General features: G+C 46.3%; 2 protein-coding genes across 4 annotated transcripts in view; both read right to left on the bottom strand.

Annotated features, from left to right (window-relative positions):
- The window catches only part of arhgap36 (Rho GTPase activating protein 36), a 30,222-nt gene extending 29,480 nt beyond the window's left edge, over positions 1-742 (bottom strand). Inside the window, exon 1 of one of the 2 annotated variants that reach the window (XM_035411820.1) lies at positions 366-742. In XM_035411820.1, coding sequence (XP_035267711.1) covers positions 366-413 — 48 coding nt within the window. In that variant the 5' untranslated portion in view covers positions 414-742. The remainder of the gene's footprint in view (positions 1-365) is intronic. The other variant, XM_035411819.1, reaches the window with a different exon arrangement.
- A 1,522-nt stretch (positions 743-2,264) lies between these two features.
- Positions 2,265-15,092, bottom strand: part of nhsl2 (NHS-like 2) — a 58,943-nt gene continuing 46,115 nt past the window's right edge. Inside the window, exons 3-8 of one of the 2 annotated variants that reach the window (XM_035409670.1) lie at positions 12,635-12,771; positions 11,357-11,549; positions 10,148-10,279; positions 7,534-9,819; positions 7,124-7,268; positions 2,265-6,292 (exon numbers count right to left, since the gene is read on the bottom strand). In XM_035409670.1, coding sequence (XP_035265561.1) covers positions 5,983-6,292; positions 7,124-7,268; positions 7,534-9,819; positions 10,148-10,279; positions 11,357-11,549; positions 12,635-12,771 — 3,203 coding nt within the window. In that variant the 3' untranslated portion in view covers positions 2,265-5,982. The remainder of the gene's footprint in view (positions 6,293-7,123; positions 7,269-7,533; positions 9,820-10,147; positions 10,280-11,356; positions 11,550-12,634; positions 12,772-15,092) is intronic. The other variant, XM_035409671.1, reaches the window with a different exon arrangement.

Genomic DNA, 15,092 nt, shown 5'->3' with positions numbered 1-15,092 from the left:
GATTTTGGCATAGCAGGTGCCTTCGTGGAGTCAAAGGCAATAACGTTCAGTAGATCCCAAAGTCCTTTGTTACATTGGTTGAGATTTTCTCTAAAGCTAACCCACCGCCTCATTGTCTTGATGGATTGACACATTGACAAATCACCGTGCAGATGAGAAGATTGTGAGAACAATGAGGAATATGCATTGGGTTGTAGGGCAGGATCCAGACATCCCACCACCATGATCAGGGTCAATTAAATTTGGCAGAATCCTGGCCTCATTGTTTGGTTTCCAACCAGTGTCCAAAAGACCCATTGGGACCCCCACAGAATATAGATAAGCCATCAGAAGAACTTTTACAGAATTTTTTTTCCCAGACTCACCACATAATAAAACTGCATGTCTTGGCGTACAAGATCTTCTGGTTGCATCACCGTAGATTTCAAGCCATACAATCCATCAAAAAATAAAAACACACCAAAAAAAAAAGTGCAGCGCAGGCTTAATCTTTCTCTGCTGTTCTACCAATACAAAAAAGGGGGAAAGCCTTGTTCCCCACCCCTCTTAGACGATTAATCTAAAGTTATAACCCATCAGTTGAGAGAGAAGCAGCTGGGTTGTTTGTTGCTCTGTTGGCGTGCCTTTCCTCGGCGGTGATAGCGCTCTTTCCTGTGCTGCGTGTGCGCTGCCACTGATAAAGTGAGCCGTTCTAAGAAGCCGCTGCCGCTCAGCCTGTCAGCAACAGGAAGCGTGGAGCTGGCAGCTCGTCCCTGACGAGCTCGTTCCTGTCTCCCGAAGCGGCGGGAAGAGCGGGAGCAGGTCTTCAGCCGCACCACTGCCCTGGAGTACGGAGGAGTAATCCTCTCGCAGGAGGGAAAACACATGCACATGGACCTCCGGTGTGACGCAGGGGGCATTAATACCAGCGGAGGAATGCATGGCTTTTACAGGGATAACAGCCGAACATGTGATGGATCAGAGTTCGGATGGCGATCACGTTTTTGAGCCTGGTCTCCTGCACGTTGTGATATGGGGACCAAAAGAGGGGGTGGGGGGGGGGGGGGGGGGGGGAGAAGGGGATGGGAAACAGGCGGCCTGATCATCAAAATTTCATGATGTGGCATATTGCAGTGTGAGGGTGTGGCTGACTGCTAGGAGATGACCATGGCAATGATAACAGATGAGCCAATGAAAGGAGGAGAGGAGGTGTGTCCTACCAATATGAGACCTCACATTTGCATCTGAGGAATGACTATAGCATGAGCTATTCCACCACTGTATTTAATGCTTAGCCTAGCTCTGCAACTAGTGCCAGGACAAAACAGTCAGAGGAATTTCTGTGCATGAGCTGCTTTGATTTCAAGCAAGATTGATTCTATTTTACCATCCAATTACCCAGTCTCTGAGTTTGAACACATTAAAATATAAATAGTATTGATTCCCTTCCACCAGAAAGATACTTATGTTATCTCAAAGCAGACACACAGATATGTGTAGGCTGAATTGAATCACATTAACACATATACCCACACACAAAATTCTGCGATACAGTCTCATGTACAACTGATATATCATGCCTTAATTTCAACCAAGGGGTAAACTTAAACTTGACAGTACTAGGTTTTAATTCCAAATTGCTGTTATAAGGAATGAAACAACATTTTTTATAATGAAATCTAGAAAAATATTGACGAGTAAATATACTGTGTGATTACAGCTCCTGTAATACAATGTTATGAAATTTAAACATGAGACAGAAACCGGTCCTGGAACAGGTTTTACCAAAAAAAAAAAAAAAAAAAAAAGACTTTGTTTATCGTCACTAAAAATCCCACTACCACAAGAGGGCAGTGTAACCACATATAGTCCTTGCATTGAAACACTTACATAAGCCTGTGGTGGAGTCAGGAATGAACTGCACTGCCCCATGACAGATTTTATATATCAGTGCATTCTGGTTACTCCTGTTTTAGGTTCAATTTAACAAAAAATACCAGCATGAAAATGTAAATACAATATTTATATGTATTCCTGACTACCAGAGAAAATGCAAATTATTTCCCTGTTCAGTGGGTCCTAAAAAGGTGATAACTCATCAACAAATTTCTCCGGTGGTAGGTTAATATACATACGATTTTTTAATCATCTTGTTTATACATGTCAATCCATTCACATCTGTTTCTGTCTGCAATTTCAGTCGGCTTTATTTTCAGGAAGCAAAATTTAATGTGAAGCACTTTGACTCTGCAAAAGGAACAAAAGAGAAAGCAGAAAGCAAGCAATAAGCAAGAAAAATAATTTATTTTAATGATATAATTTCATTACATCGGCAAGACATGGCTGCTTACAGACCCGCAGCCACATTTCATACTGCTGGAGACTGTGGTTTATAATTTTTGAAAATGTCCTTCCAATGAAAAATAACAAAAATATAATTCCCAGTTTTCATTTATGAACCCGCCTAGCTTGCCATCCATTCCCATGGGGGAGGGGGCCTTTTTTTTAAAGCTTTTCAGTTCTGGCAGTCTGTCAGACTTCACAGAGCACTTGGTGCAGTCTTACAGCAAAAGGAATGAACCACAGCACTTCTCCATACTACCTTTACATTAATCATGATGACTGCAGCTTCACTTACATTTTTTTATGTACACAATTACACTTTACATAGCAACTGTCTTTGACGTAGTCAAAGTTTTTCTGAACCACGACAACCTAGTGGCCATAAATATCTCATCTCTAGTCATGTGACACTGAACTAAACTGGTCTGTGTTGTTTTGAGTCTATTTGCTTGCTTTTCCCCACTTTTTTACTTTGCCTGCTATGGAGAATATCCCTCCTGAGAGTTAAAAGGCACCCAGGGTTATTCTAGGAGAACTTAAAAGCCAGGGAAAGTGTCTGGCTGGTATTATTGTACCAAGTATTAATAAATATGCATTGTAAGGGCCATTTTTGTAGACTGTTCTTGGTCCATCTAATCAAGCAATGTCATAGGAGTTTACTTTCAAATAATTATAGCCTTTTATTATTTATTTCCCACCAGACAAGCCCAAGGTGCCCTTTAAGAAAAGCTTTAAAATTTCAGCCCTGGGGGTTGCACCAAACAGGAAGAGGAGGACAACAGGAAATGGTGGCAGATGAGGCTGGCACAAAGCTGAAGTGGTCCCCAGGTTGAACAGAATTAAACACCCAGTGGTTTATTTAGCCTTGTACTGTCACTGCAGTCAGCCACTAGAGTGTGCAGTCAGTACTTGTTCAGGTTACCAGAAGAAAAACCCTTCCCCCACTTTTTAAAAGTGTCTGACAATCGTAAGGTTCTAATTCCCAGACACAGTTGATCGGACAATAGAGCACATTATGCTCTATCCACTCACAAGGAAGGAGTATTGAGTGGGATGGGGAGACGGGGGTGGGGGCATTTGCAAAACTCACGGATTAGCAGTGCCGTATTTCTCTACTTTGAAGCAATCTTGAGGAGAGTCAAATTGCTGTTTGAAAGGACACAGGTAATCTACTCCAGGTTTAATGGAGATAAGGTCAGAAAGTGTCACCAGCAGCCATGTTCAATTTTGACATGCACTTGGAACTAAAAAATCAACCATGGCTTCAGAAACCCCCTAACCCCCTGCCATTATGTTTTTCCTGCCTCTCCCCATTCTTTACCTCTACATCATTACAGCTATGCCTACCTCCACTGTAATACTTGTACCTGTAAGAGGGTCGATGAATGATGGAGGAACAGTACAGAGTACACAAGAGTAGTAATGACTATAATAATAGTAATCATAATAACAAAACTCTGCATACTCCTAAGAAAGTGCAATACCAAGGCATTTAAAAAACACAAAGGCATCACGCCAGAGTACAAGGCAAACAAACACTGGTTTTCTTTTTTGTTTCATTCACTAAATATTTAAAACAAGCGTCACTCACTGTTTTTACGTAATAATTTCATGTTTCTTTTTTAAGTCTTTATGAGTCGTCGGATTACCTGAAAGACTGAAAAATGAAGAACGTCCAGAATCCAATCTGGAGCACTGTCTCTCCAAGTCTCTGTTACAAAGTCAAAACAGATCTGAGCCAGTTGGGGCGCTCTGTCTTGAATGAGGGTGGCATTCTGGCTCGATAGCACCAGGACTTTGTCTATTTTCTGATTGAGAGCCAGAAGCAGTCCTCCATAGAAGCGCTGTTCAAGGAATGGATGGGGAAGGGTCTGTGAGAGCAGTCACCAAGTCCACTCGTCACCCTCCAGGAATGCTGGCCAAACGCACCCTTTCCCAAGCTCTGACAGACCAGCCCGGTTCTCCACAGGTCTCCAGTGCTCGCATTTCAGAATTTGAGCCGCCTCCTTGTCTTTTCTTCAATGGAAATAGCGGTGTTCTTTAACGTTCCTGCGCTGTACGGACCCACCCAAATCGCACCACATCATGACACTCCCTTCCCCAAACCCACCTCCCCCCACCCACCTCGTCCCATGAATGAAATTAAAATCAAATCTGAGCCGAATGCTGTTGAAGGTCGCATCCCCTCTTGACATTTGTTTACATTCACCAGTCTCTTAGTGTAGACATGGCCGTCCGTCCAGCTTTGATGCATAGTCTTAATGGCAGTGAAGTGACTGCACTGAGGCATAGACACATGTTGCAGGTGAGTACACTGTGAGATTACGATGAAGTGTGGATGTAACAGTCTGCCTCATCACCCCAAATCCCAATGCAGTGCGAACGGGTTCGGGTGGGAGTCCAACTTCAGACACCAGCCATTTTGTTGACCATAGACGAGTGTCTTTCTACCACCTGAAACTTTGTAGCTCAAGCGCATGTACTATAGAGATGACGCACATCCACACCAAAACTGAAAGGGCCTCCTGAGCGTAAGGAACACCTGAGCGTACAGCAACACAAGACGGCCGCGGTCGTCCGAACGCGTCCGCGGCGCATCTCCCGCCTCCGCGCGCGTCACTTCCGTTTCGCCGCGACCTCTCCCCGTCCTGTCCCGTCTGATCTCGAGAGTTCAAAGGAGAGCCATACCCTTATTGACCCTTTGATTTTTGGTGAGTTTGGTTCTGTACAAACTTGTGTGTTACACACGCGCTGCACAGTATGTGTCTAGGCAGTGTGGAGATCCTCAGCAACGATTCAAGCTGTCTTGCAGGGCGGCACTCTTTGATCCCAAGTGTAATGCAGCGAATACCATGTAGGCAGTTTTAGCAGGCCTGGTTACACCTATATATGTATTTATATGGATGTATATACTTTGAATATATTTATGTATGTACTTATGTATAGCTATATACAGGTTAAATCACATCATCAAAAATTTTTTATACAAACAAAACGGACAATCAAACAAAAATGCTAGATCCGGATATGTTCCTTGTTGTAATGAAAGTGCTTATTCCAAACGAGAGGGATACCAGGTCCTGCTTGCTAATTTGTGGAATGTTTTCGATTACTCATTTGTTTTTTTTCTTTTTTTGCAGAGCTTCAAATGAGCCTTGCGCTATGTCTTCAAAAGACACATATTCAGCAAGTTTTATATTGTTTTTTTAATGAAAAAGTTAAATGAAGCTGTCCCTACTTTGCTTTACGTTATTCCATCAAGCTCTGTCCAGCATATACGCATGTACCTCCATGGAATCTGTATGTGTAAACCGGTGTTCTTGTAATCAGCCATTGGCCATTTCCTTCTGTATGCCATAGTGACTGCTCCAGGGTTTCTGATTTCCACACAGAACTTTCAGGAGTCCTGTGTTCTAATTTCCTGAATAGCAGGCAGCCCCAACCTACGTGACACTCCTGGATTCCATGTCCCCTGTTTTAGCCGATGTCAACTGTTGCTCAAACAGCAAACAATAATAAAAAAATGCTTTGTTCAAAATCAGGATTCAAAAACACACCCCTGGCTTATAGCTCGGTGAAGGAAGATGGCGGTAAATAAAACCCTCACAAGGACACAAGGAAAAAAAAAATCCCAGCACGGATCCCAGCGCAGCGGGGCAGTCAGTGGTCCGGGGGCGGTTTGGGGGCGCTGGCGGACTCCGAGTCGGGCTGCGAGAACTCGGTCACCCTGCGGGCCAGCGGGTTTGTGCTCTTCAGGAGCTCCATGGCGGAAACTCGGGCCCCCGTGCTGGGCTTGTGGCCCTTCTTCTGCAGCAGCGCCATGAAGTTCTCGTTGCGGGAGCTGGACCTGGGCGTGCTGCCCAGGGTCAGGGTCCTCAGGTCGCTGCTGCTCTTGACCGGGGACACCAAGCTCTGCCGGCTGCCGAACGAGTCCGCCACTTCCTTGCGGCCCAGGACTTTGCGCTTCGACCTGGACAGTGGAAGAGACAGGGTACTACCATGAGGAGAAATAAATACGCAGGCAAAATGGTAAAAAAAAAAAATTAAAATAAAAGGAGCACTCAAACAAGATTTTGCAGGTTGGGACTTTATGTACCTGATGTACCTAATGCTGCCTTGGTCAAAACTGATTTACACATAAGACAAAGGCTGTGTTTGGAATGGTTCACTCAATCACTCCCTCCCTTTACACTACATACTGCTAAAACAAATTTTAGCTAATTAACAAGTTATGAATAATTTCAAACTTCATTGTGCATGAATTCACTCCTGGCTGAGCTGCGTTGCGATACCTGGAGAAGAGGCTGTTCCTCTCTGCCCTCAGCTTAATCAGCCACTACACATATTCATCTGCCCCTGCTACACAATGAAAGGATGACTTCAAATGTGGACAGCTAGATAGCCATGTATCAATCTACCTATGTTAGATATAATCTGAAGTTAAATTTAGGCTAAAATAAGTAGCTAGCTTGCTAGATCAAAAAGGCAACCGCAAGTTCAAAAATCCAGGCACCCAACAAAATGGCCGATCCCTAAACAGTGCACTATAAACTGTATAGGGAGCCATTCCGAATGCAGCCAAACTCTTACAGTGTGGCATGCCTTTGGCAGGGAACTAATAAATACCGAACAAAGCTGAATCTTTTTTTCCCCAGAATGAACTGAATACCTCTTAAGATACAACACAGTAACTGTCTTCAGCTGAAAAAATCACAAGCTTCACCTCCCACACATCCTGGCTACCAGGAAATAAAGTGCAGAAGGTCTCCAGTACCCATCCATATAGTCCCATACTCAGTACCTGTGAATGATGGTGAACAGGTCCTCAGTGGTGTGGGGGGTGGATGGCTGGGGAATCGCATCCTCTTCTGCTTCCTCTGTGATGTGCAAAGCATTCTTCTCGCTGACTGAGCTGCTCTCCACAACGCTTTCATCAAGCAAGTTTTCTGTTGGCACAATCATAACGATTGCTTAGACATGGACAATTTACATTTCTGACATATCTCTGCTTTTGAATTAATTCTTCCACTGTTAATTCTGTTAATAATCATTAACCATGCACAAAAAGAAAGAAATAATCTTAACATTATTTATTTGTGTTTAGGCATTACACAAGCATCACTATTAACTAGTGTAACTAATGGTAGCTTGCACACAGCCAGGTGAGTATCTTGACATTCATATTCTAATAGGGGCTCCTGTGTTTCATACCTATCAAAGGCTCAGTAGTGGGGGCCTTTACATCAGACTCTTGTTCGGAATCCTTTTCTTCGACTTCATTCGTGGGGACATGGTTTTCCTCATTAACAGTAGGCTCTTCAGACAGAGGAGCACTAACAGGGGACTGCGAGCCACTGTCCAATGAGATGACTTGCCTGTCTGTGGTCCCATTGGTATGGACGGCATTGCTAGGCAACAGGAGGACATTAGGCTTCTTGGGGACTGGAGGGGGTACCTTGGGGCGCTTCTTATCCAGCTCAGCCAGACAGGAGATAGTCATCCTGCTGGGCAAGGTCTTGCTCTTGTCTTGCCTCTCAGGGCTGCTGGGGGAAGGTAACTCACACTGGTCAGCCCCTTGCTGGTAGTCCACAACGGGCTGCTCCTGCACCTGTGGTTTGGGGGCCTCCTGGGGCACCCCAGGACTGATTGGAGACTGTGCCAGCTTCTTAGGTTTGGGTTTCTTCATCACCTTGTAGATGTTCCCCAGCGGCATGGGCCGATCCACTGGGGAGGGCGGAGGGGACTCTGGGGCAGGAGGAATAGAAGAGGGGTACTTCAGCATGAGATTGAGGGGGCGTTTGGGTAGAGGTGGCTTCACGGCCACCGGAGGCTTGGGTTTCAGCTCGGGACTGACAGGGGGGCTGAGGTCTCTGCCTTGCTCCTCTTCGATGATGTCAGAAGAGCCATCGGGGCTGTCGTCGGCTTCTGAGCGGCTGACCGAACGCAGGCGGATGTTCCTGAGGTCGGTCTGGGTCACCATGGGCATCACCGACTGGCTTGGACTGAGCTTCTGCACCGGCTTACCGGCAGTGGAGGAGTCAGAGTGCCTCCTGCTGGCTTTGGGCTTGGCTTTGACGGAGGACAGATCCAGGTGGGAAGTCACAGGCAGCTCAAAGGAAAGACGTGACCTGGCAGCCCTCTCTCCGGGGGAAGTGGCCGGCAGGGAGGACTTCCTCTCTGGAATCTTCGGTCGCATCTTGCAGCCCAGCGATGAGGGTCCGGAAGTGAGGGAGTTGGGTATGGTGGGGGTTGGAGTCTCAGACTGGCTAGAGTAGCCACTGGAGGGAGACATCAAGCCAAGAGGTTTGAAGGGGGAGATTTTGGCCTCTGCTTCTACAGAGAGCTGTGAGGGCGAGGTAGCACGGGAGGTGGAGGGAGAATTGAGGGACTCGGAGCTGCCACGTACTTTCATGCACTCAATCACTGTGGTTCCTGTAGCCGTGCTAGAGCCTGACAGCGACCTGTAGGGGTCATTGGCCTTCCAGTCATTCAGCTGCCAGTGGCCAGGGTACGACAGCTCAGGCTCTCTGTCCGGTGCCTGTGAGTCTGCAACCGTCTGCCCGCCAGACATAGCTAGGTCCTGCTCCTCCTGCAGGGGTTTGGAGCTAACAAGGAAGTCTGGCTGGAAGGCGTCCTCCAAGTGGTCCCTGGGAATGAACAGGCTCTTGGGCCGGCCGTCGCGGAAGTGCCCCTCCGTACGGGGGCTTTCGCCGCCAAGGTTCTTCATTAGAGACACGCTGCGCACCGGCGGCGGCGGCTTCTTCTTTGGCTTCTTCAGGGAGATGCTGCGGGACCTCATCCGAAGCCGGCCGTCAGGCAAGAAGTCGGCCGCCGTCACAGAGACGTTGTCGGTGCTGGCGCTGCCCTCGGAGCTGCCGCTTGGGTACAGGAGGGCGTAGCTCTCGCCCTCCCGAGGGGGCTCGGTGGGCGTGGAGAGGGAGCGCTCCCGGAACTTGAAGACGTTGGCGCGCGTGTACCTCTTCTCCCGCTCTCCGGGGCTCGCCGTGTCTCCTTCCATCTCCATCCTCTTACCCACAGAGGCGGCTGCGGCGGCAGCGGCCGCAGCGTGCTGGGCCCTGGCGGACGGCTCCATTGATATGGAGGTGAAGGAGCTGGAATGTGACCCTGAGCTCATGGACAGGCCTGAGCTGCCCTGGGAGGGGCAGGCGAGCACGCCGGCCTCGTGTTGGGACGAAGGCGTTTTGGCGACGGGGCTGGGCGCCAGCACGTAGTTGAAGGAGTTGTTCCACGCCGGGGAGAAGGTGGAGCCCTTGGGCCCGTTCCAGGAAGGACTGGCGCACATCAGCGTGGCCTGCTCCATCGTGCCTAAGGAACTCTCAGGTGACTGAGGCAGACTTTGGTCCAAGTTACTGCAGGTTTTCCTCAGCGGTAAATGGTGACTCAGGGTTTCAGACGATGGTGTTAGAAGTCTGGGGTGCGAGGCTCCAGGGGAACAGGTGCCTTCAATCAGGTCAACAGCCAGAATTTTCCCATCATCTGAGTGGGCACAAGCAGACTCAAATCAATCATGAATCCCATTGAAGACATACTCATCTGACTATGCTGTTCATCTGACTTCACCAGTTCATTTTGTCATTCCAGATAAATGAAAATGGTATTGGAGATAACTTTGGTGCAAATACCAAAGTGGACATACCAATATGTATTTTTTAAGGAAAACTCAGAAGAACCCATTCTATGAGTTTCCATTACTCCCAACATGTCAGTGCCGGTCAAAGTAGACATATAAATGTATACTGGGTACAGGTGAAAAGAAATTGAACCTTGGCCATTTAGGGAGTTCCTGTCTGAGCTATGGAGTCACCTTGATGTTGCAGTATGATGTCAGGGCCTCCAATCAGGCTCCGCCTCCTCCTGTAGGCAGTCTTTGGGTTGACTGCAGTCTCAATGTTAAATAGGGACTGGAGCACACAGGCATGCTTATCAAAGCTCTGTCCTGAATTGAGACATGAGATATTTCTAAATGCAATGGCATTGTTATCATACCTCTGTGTTTAGGGAAAAGCTACGGCTTGCATGGGATGGCGGGTTAGTTGTTAAACTTGGGGTGTGGCCTCATGAACAAAATCAGATGCAAGAATGAGGCACAGTGACTGCAGGAAACATGACAGCTTCCACTGATTGTGGCCATTTTCTACCTGATCTAATCCACGCTGCTGATTGTGTTTGAAACATTGTAGTTTTCATTTCCTAATATTCCTTGCATGACTCATCTCTTCAAAAGCACAAGGAATCTACCACGTGAATCCATTTTAAAACGTGCAGAAGTGTTTTCCACTGCATTTTATGATATTGTAACAATACGATGCATTCACCGTGCGCTAATATTCCCAATGTGTTTTTTTATATGTAATTGCCGCAAAGAAAAATAAATGAATCAGCTTCCTGCCTTTGGAGACTCATTACATGTCTGTGTATGTGCCTGCTCCATTCATGAAAAGAGTGAGAGAAAAAGGGAGGAAAAAAATATCCCCCTGTCTAACTGCAGCCTCCCTCTGTCCTCGCCTGACAAAGGAAGAGCTAGAGGTTGCCATGGCAACAACTACCTGTTCATCATTGGTCGCAACCAGGGAGCAGAACGACACTTCCTGAGAACCAGGCCCCAGGAAGACCATGGCGGTATCGATTCTGTTTGTGTACCTGACCTACTGTACTATACAAGGTAAAGGGGAAGAAAAGGGCAAGAGAGAAGGACAGGATGGAGGAAAAAGACAGGGCGGCTTCATGAAACGGTGAGAGAATTGGTATCAGAAAATAAGCATGAAAAGAAAATTGTCCACATGGAACGAAAAAGAGAAATGGAACGGTACAAACAGAATCAAAGAATCACAAGAAAGAGAATGAAGGGAGGTACACACTGCGCAGGATTAACAAGGAAACAAGAGACTACTACAACAGAGACATAGATAAAAGAGATGAAAGGCGAAATAACAAAAATAGTCTTGAAAGTCCTGACGTAGCACAGGGACACGAGCAAAAGCCCCATGGCAGTGAAGAGCTAGTTATGGAATACCTGTTACATCGATGGGCACCAGGTGTGCTGGGGTGTGGCGACCCAGGTACCAGCGGGGTTTCTCAGCAACAGGCGGGCCCGCCGAGGAGCTCCAGCCCAGTAGGGGGCGCTCTGACCCACAGCCTGACGATGGATCCTGGGCCCGGATCCCTAATGATGTGGTCTCATCCTCACACACCTGCTTGGAAGCTGGCTGTGGGTGGGAACATCAATTTAACAGTCAAGTTGAAGCAGACAAGGTGCAGACTGATCATGTGAACAAGCCATATAGCACGTCTTTGCATGCACTGCCATTTACATTTTAAGAACATAAAAATATAAAGTTGAATAATGACCAGAACAGGGCATTCAGCCTATCTACTTATCATTCATTTACCAGATGCTCTTATCAAAAGGGATTTACAGTGCAAGAGATCATCATGTGTGTTGGCATTATTTATATGAGTAAGAGTGAAAACCTGGTTATCAAAATTTTGTATGCAAAATCATTAAAGCACCCTAGCAAGTTAACTATGCTAACCAGGATGCAAAATACAAATTCACAATTCATAAATGACAAGGCCTAAAAAAAGATAAAAGTAAAACTATGAAAGTACCGTAAACTGAATAATTCATCTAGGGACGTAATTTCTATATTATATAATATTAAATTGCATTTTGTGGAAAAGTCCTTCTCAAGAATTAGAAATTATTAAAACAGAGTCAGGAATAGTTATATCTAATATATCATTTAACACCCTGTCATTTTATTTTTACATTATACACATTATATAAAATTTTAACATTAAAATTCAACTGCCAAATATTTCACTTTGACTCGTACTTGAAATATGTTATGCTTTGATGGCTAAAAGCAAACTTCATGATCACAGTTTTCTAAAAAACAAGTAGGCTCCAACAGGACACCATTTGAGACCAATACAAGACTCATACAAAGTGCAAAACAATTATAAGCTGCATTTTAATTATCGTTCACCCTACAGTTTTTGACTACCCAGAATGCATGTAAACACCACTACAGACAGACCAAAGACAAATATAACTGAGCAAGGGGCCTTCATTAGCATTTCTAGCATTCAGCTGCTGTTAATTATTCATGGTTGTCAAATGATTGTGGCGTGAAAAGAGTTTCGGACCCACTGATTACAATGGGACAGCCTGCAAAACACAAAGTTATAAACAATAGCAAAAAAAATTCACCAACTTAGTAGTTTAGTGAGCAGATCAAGAAAAAGGTTTGTACAAATCAAAAAGCACAAGAATGAAGTTAACATTCACCAGGAAGACAAACTCCGGTCTCTTGCTGTTGGCTGCAATGGGAGATCTGCTCTGCGAAGTGTCCTCTGAACCCGGCGAAGAGGGCTGTCGAAAAGTCTGTCCCGTAACTTTGGGGTCATAGAGCTGCTCCTCAAAGTCTTCCCAGCACATAGAGGACACAAAAACACACATCAATGAGAGAAAATGGCATCCACCTCCATACTGACTTCCTCTGCATCTGCCTCTCTTTAGTGTCTAGAGTCTAGTCTGTCCGCTCTCCCTCCATTTCAGTATGGAAACTTACAGGGCTGCCCTCAGGGCCCTGTAAACAATCTGATTCACATTTCACTCCCCACACCCCCAGAGAAACTCCCCCACCCCCACTCGCCATTCTACCCCCACACTTACCCCACAGCCCCCAACTTACACCCCCACCGAGTGCCCTCACATGCCTCCCACTCCCTCAGACAGTTCACGGAGAAATGAACTTGCTCTCTGGAAAAATATGGATGCCTGGCTCCTAGTGCCAGGTTGCCTAGCAATGTTGGGCGCTCGGAGACAATGGCAAACCACTTGAGTCAACAAAAGCCTCTAGCAAAGCCCCAGGTTACTTTGAGAGGACCTGTCTCTTGTACTGGGCTGGGACAAAATACTATGTCTTTTGACAGGGTTGCATTTGTTTGTCTTTGGAATATGGGGAGGAGCTACACAGCGTGCAGGCTGTTTTAGTTTGGCAAAGTGTGTGAAATATTTTGACACCAGTAAAGCCCTTTGGCACCATTCTGATGCCATATCTTTGGAAAGCTTGTAAATCATTACATAGTAGCAGTACCTTCTTCTTTCCTTATAAGAAGAGAATATGTTTCATGCATGTATCTGCTTCTTTCCAAATGTCTTTCACCAGCTTCACTATGTTGATGTCAATAAAAATGCATGTCGATGTGCATGCTTATATAGAGAAAGAATGAAATCTTGACCGAATGCATAACATGTCTGAGTGTTAGCAGGTACTAGCACACAGTTTTCCCATATAACATACATTTTTTTGTATTACAGATATGTTCAGCCAAAGGGCTATCCCTGCTCACCTTCAGGCTAGAATTCCTGTGGAAACTCATTTAATCAAATTTTAATTAACATTGTCCACTTAATGGGAGCACACTTGAGTAATTCACTGAACCAGAATCTAAAATGCAGACCTTAAGTGCAATGGTACAGTTGGATTAGTCACGCACACTTCCGTGAACTTCTGCAGTTCGCAGTAAAAGACAAGCAATCTGTACACATATGTAGAAAAGAAAAGGAAAACTCACAAGAGGCGCACAAATGCAAGTAAAGCAGTTCCTCTGAGAGACGGTGGAGCAGGATTTTGAAAGACAGAAGGAGAGAGAGAGGGTCCAGTGGAGGTGAGCGGCGCTGTGTTAAGGTATTCCACCAAACCTTCACTGACTGCCACTCTCCTGACCCAGCAAGACAAAACATGAGCCCTGTCAGAGCAGCGCTAATGACACACAAACAACTCTGCTCCAATCAGCCCTCGCGTCCCAACAAGCTGCTAGCCGACGCGGCTGCGCTCATGCGTTAATAACACCCCGCCAGCACTGCCCTTTCATTAATAAGCACTAAAGCGCCTAACAAGATGCACCCCCTCCCTTCTAAAATGGGTCATCTTTTCTTGTCCTCCAGAGAAGGAATGAGGGGGAAAACAATAGCCCCCTTTTTTTTTTTCTTTTTTTTTTTTTTTGCTGGTTGGGGTTGTTTGGATTTTGCTCCCTCTGCAATATCCGAGACGTGAACGGGGCTATTTATAAACGCTTGACAAATAAGTCTCACGTTTTTCGTGGCCGGTGCTGCCCACCTGCCCAGCCGGACAAGCGGGCTCATTCTCCGAGCGTCCGGGTCCCTCCGAAGGCTCGCGTCCCCGTGCCAAAAGGGGGAGAACATTCGCGCCGCTTTATTCCTCTGCATAACTTAGATACTTGACCTTTTCAACCAGCCAGCTCCTTTCGCAGAGCCGTCTACAGATTGCAGGCGTGTCATTTAAAATCCAGAGAAGGCCACTGGGAACTCACTTCACCAAGGCGGCGCTCCACAGAGCTGCCCACAATGGCTCCGCCCCCCACCCCGTCCACGCAATGCTTCGCAAGGCGCTGTTTGTGCTTCACAGTGGACCCCGGGGCACCTTCTTCACAAAACACGCTGGCCTCAGTGGACACTGGCCCTCTGGCCATTTCCAATCCGGGTAGATAAGAGGAGCCGTGCTAGGGCGCGTGTACCTGGTAGAAGAAACCCCCTGAAAGCAACTTCAGAGGATTAACGGGCAGATGTTTTTCACACTTTACCCGACTACCCTTGTGATGGACGGCCATTCTAGTACGGCGAGATGAAAGACTTTGCCATCGAAATCTGACAGGACACCGAGGGATCAGCGACAAGCGTGAAAATCGAAAGCGATCGCGTTTTTTGTTTCGTCTCATTT

This window comes from Anguilla anguilla, chromosome 3, assembly GCF_013347855.1.
Source record: "Anguilla anguilla isolate fAngAng1 chromosome 3, fAngAng1.pri, whole genome shotgun sequence".
In the NCBI taxonomy this organism is placed as follows: domain Eukaryota; kingdom Metazoa; phylum Chordata; class Actinopteri; order Anguilliformes; family Anguillidae; genus Anguilla; species Anguilla anguilla.
This window is presented reverse-complemented; position numbering and strand designations above follow the sequence as displayed.